Here is a 3,496-nt window from a genome sequence, read left to right as displayed (position 1 = left end):
GTTGTGTAGGATCGCAACAATACCAAAATTGGAAACGGAATAAAATTTTGATAGTAAAATGGTATTTTAAAAGTCTGTGGATGGAAAAGTGTCATTAAACCATTATTTGAATGGAAAAGTCGTTTACTCAAGTAAGAGAGTCGGGATAAAATAATTAGGATAATTATAAGAAAAGGAGAAAAAATAGAACATAAGATAGTACCATATATGAATTTTTTTTAACTATTTTTATATTTAATGAGATGTATAGTATTATTAAAATTTATACTTAAATGGCATATATGCATTGGCTTGCAATATGTACTAGTTTATTTCAACCAAATATATTTTTATATAATTTGTTTTCGAAAAAGAAAATTGTATTTAAATTCAACCAGATCTTAAGGTAAACTATGAATAAGATAGTGTTCAAATCGGTCCTTTCGCAGAAAGGGAGGCCGTTAATATAAAAATAGCTAGACATACAAGCGCTCAGAAAGAAAGGAAAGGAGCATTAAGTCGAATCATCTTTCTTCGACATATGACAAACACATTAGTCAAGTCAATAAAGAAAAACAGACATTAGATACAAATATTATTGGTGAGAGTGAGAAGAAATATCACCTGAAAGCTAAGGAAACTTCATTGAAGATTCGTTAATATTCCGTGCTGACGTTTAACATGTTATGCAATAAAATTAAGCAAAATAAATGAGCATATAGATGCTTATAGAAAGGGGACGAAACTTCATTTCATTCTGTGAACATTCCAAATCTCTCTTTGTTTTATTTTGTTCTCTTTAATCTCCTTAATTAATCATGAAGAGACGACATTCAGACATGGAGAATGGTCAGGATAAGCAATCATCAGGATCTGAGAAACGTACAACCATTCATGACTGTGCTCAGTCGGGGGACATTGATGGGTTTGAGAAGCTACTTCAGGATAATCCATCTCTTCTCAATGAAAGAAATGCAATTGTAAGATTATTTCTTTATTCTTTTAACATTATTTTTTTATTAATGAATATATATCCACTTGAAAGAACTAGATTTTGTCAGTTGGGTCTTTAGAGGGTTTTGGACAAATTAAGAAGGGAACAAAAATTTTCTTCGCAAACTTTACAATTAAATTAAGCTGAGTGTGTTTATCTTCCAATTTATGTATTCATTTTTGTTTTAGTGCAGATATTGCAGACACCCCTTCATCTTTCTGCTAGTAACAACAAGACAGAGATAGTGAAATTTCTGCTTGAATGGAAAGGATATGATAAAGTTGACTTGGAAGCGAAAAATATGGTATGTGTTCTTTATAAATCATCCTGAGAGAAATCTAAGCACTACAAAGCGAAAAGTATGCTAGTAAAAATATAAATGCTTATATATTTTTGGTTTTTGATCTGTTGAGTTTTACAGTATGGAGAAACTCCATTGCATGTAGCAGCCGAGAATGGGTGCAATGAAGCTGCACGATTACTCCTTGATCATGGTGCTGTTGTTGAAGCCAAAACTAAGGTGCTTTCTATATAATTGTACCTTATATTCTCGTTCAGTCATACTTTGCCTGAGATTTGTGATAGTGATATATATTTTTCTTCATTTTATTTCCCATTTTGACATGCAGTATGGAATGACACCACTAATGCTTTCTGTTTGTCACTCAATTCGAGCTGAAGACTGTTCAATTGTGGAGACATTGCTCAAGAATAATGCTGATTGTGATGCTAGAGATGATGTATGTATTTTATATTCTCAACTAATAAATATATTTCTTGCTAAATAGCGGTAATTTAAGTAACTTTGAATGCAGGAGGGCATGACTCCTGTAGATCATCTTTCAAAAATCCAAGAAAATGTGAAGTTGCGTGATTTATTACTCTCTCATCAACAAGAACGACAAGATAAAAAGTTACTTGAAGCATGCAGGAAGCAAAAAGAAAAGATAAATGCCCTCGAAAAAGAGCTATCGAATATTGTGGGTCTGCATGAACTCAAGATGCAACTTCGGAAATGGGCAAAGGGCCTTCTTTTGAATGAGAGACGCAAGGCCGTTGGACTTGAAATCGGCACTGCTGGAAAACTTCCTCACATGGCATTTCTAGGAAATCCTGGAACTGGTAAAATTGCTGCTTACTTTATCTTTACCTTTTCAGTTAAAATTGCTGCTGCAATATTTTGTTTCCTTACTTATCAAATTAAATGATTTTTTTCTTATTGGATAGGTAAGACTATGGTGGCTCGAATCCTTGGAAGACTACTCTATGGTGTGGGAATTTTGCAAACTGACAATGTAAAAGAAGTTCAACGGACAGATTTAGTTGGTGAACATGTTGGTGATACTGGGTATAAGACTAGGAAGATGGTACAGCACTTTGCTTTCTATATTATTATGTGTTCGACATAGCAAGAAGTTTATTAATTGAAAAAATGAATATAATTTGATGGACTTGTATCCTCTCTTTACCTTCTATATTTCAAAATGCATAATATCTTAGAAGCATGTATTAGATTGTATGGTTTATTTTAACAAAATAATAATAATAATTTCATGCACAGATCAAAAAGGCCGAGGGAGGTATTCTTTTTGTGGATGAAGCATATCGACTAATGCCGAAGGACACATGTCCTAGTGACTTTGGGTTAGAAGCCTTAGAAGAGATCATGTCTTGCATGGACAATGGAAAAGTTTTAGTCATATTTGCTGGGTACAATGAAGCAATGCAACGTATAATATCTTCTAATGAAGGTTTCAGCAGAAGGGTTACTAACATTTTTAAATTTGAAGATCTGAGTTGTGAAGAATTAGCTAATGTTCTCCATATCAAGATGAAAAATCAAGCGGAAGATAGCTTGTTACATGGCTTTAAATTACATTTTTCTTGTACTGTAGATGTCATTGCAGAGCTAATAGAGAGAGTAACAACAGAAAAGCAGCGTATGCAAATGAATGGAGGTTTAGTGGATATAATGTTAAATAATGCTAAGGGGAATCTGGATCTTAGGCTTAGTGATGATTGTGCAGACAGGGATGAATTGCTTACGATCAAATTAGAGGATTTTGAAGCAGCTTTGAGATTTTTACCCCAATAGATGTTTCAATGTTGCTCTGCTTTAGTGTGTTTTTAGCTTGTGTATCAGTCGAACTTTCAATTTGTATATGCCATATATTTATTACTCTTTCTTTATCATTCCTATCTTTATTACTTAGCACTGTTTTTTTTTTTTTTTGTTTTTTTGGAAACACTGCTGGTTTGTTTATTCTGGGCATTTCCTGAAAAATAAAATATTTAATAGTAATAGGTCACATTTTTTTTTTAACGTGGGAGCAAACCATCTAAATTACTATATAGGTCATGTTCAAGAATGTGTTATAAAAAAAAAATAAAAAAAACCAATGTGAATGGTTCAATTAGTTGTGACAAAGAACAAAAAGAAAAGGAACATTTCTTTATGAAATATCAGTCTCACTTTACAAAGAAAGGATCGAAGTCCTTTTATCCAAGTAGTACAACTAAACT

The 3,496-nt window shown here is 32.6% G+C and overlaps 1 protein-coding gene across 1 annotated transcript; it reads left to right on the top strand.

The window, feature by feature from the left end:
* The first annotated feature begins 513 nt into the window (after window positions 1-513).
* Window positions 514-3,156, top strand: LOC116139155 (protein CfxQ homolog). Its single transcript, XM_031424825.1, has 7 exons — window positions 514-959; window positions 1,167-1,277; window positions 1,395-1,493; window positions 1,603-1,713; window positions 1,789-2,095; window positions 2,201-2,340; window positions 2,535-3,156. Exons 1-7 carry the CDS (start codon window positions 798-800, stop codon window positions 3,066-3,068), a joined length of 1,464 nt encoding a protein of 487 aa, XP_031280685.1. The 5' UTR covers window positions 514-797; the 3' UTR covers window positions 3,069-3,156.
* Window positions 3,157-3,496: the final 340 nt, after the last annotated feature.

Source organism: Pistacia vera, unplaced genomic scaffold (genome assembly GCF_008641045.1).
Source record: "Pistacia vera cultivar Batoury unplaced genomic scaffold, PisVer_v2 Contig347, whole genome shotgun sequence".
In the NCBI taxonomy this organism is placed as follows: Eukaryota; Viridiplantae; Streptophyta; class Magnoliopsida; order Sapindales; family Anacardiaceae; genus Pistacia; species Pistacia vera.
Note: the sequence above shows the minus strand (reverse complement) of the source record. Positions and strands in the feature narration are given on the sequence as shown.

Excerpts from the sequence above, each read along its gene's own strand:
- LOC116139155 (XM_031424825.1), top strand. The coding sequence starts at position 798 with ATGAAGAGACGACATTCAGACATGGAGAATGGTCAGGATAAGCAATCA. Across the intron at positions 2,096-2,200 it reads TCTAGGAAATCCTGGAACTG|GTAAGACTATGGTGGCTCGA; the intron begins GTAAAATTGCTG and ends CTTATTGGATAG. Across the intron at positions 2,341-2,534 it reads GGTATAAGACTAGGAAGATG|ATCAAAAAGGCCGAGGGAGG; the intron begins GTACAGCACTTT and ends TTTCATGCACAG.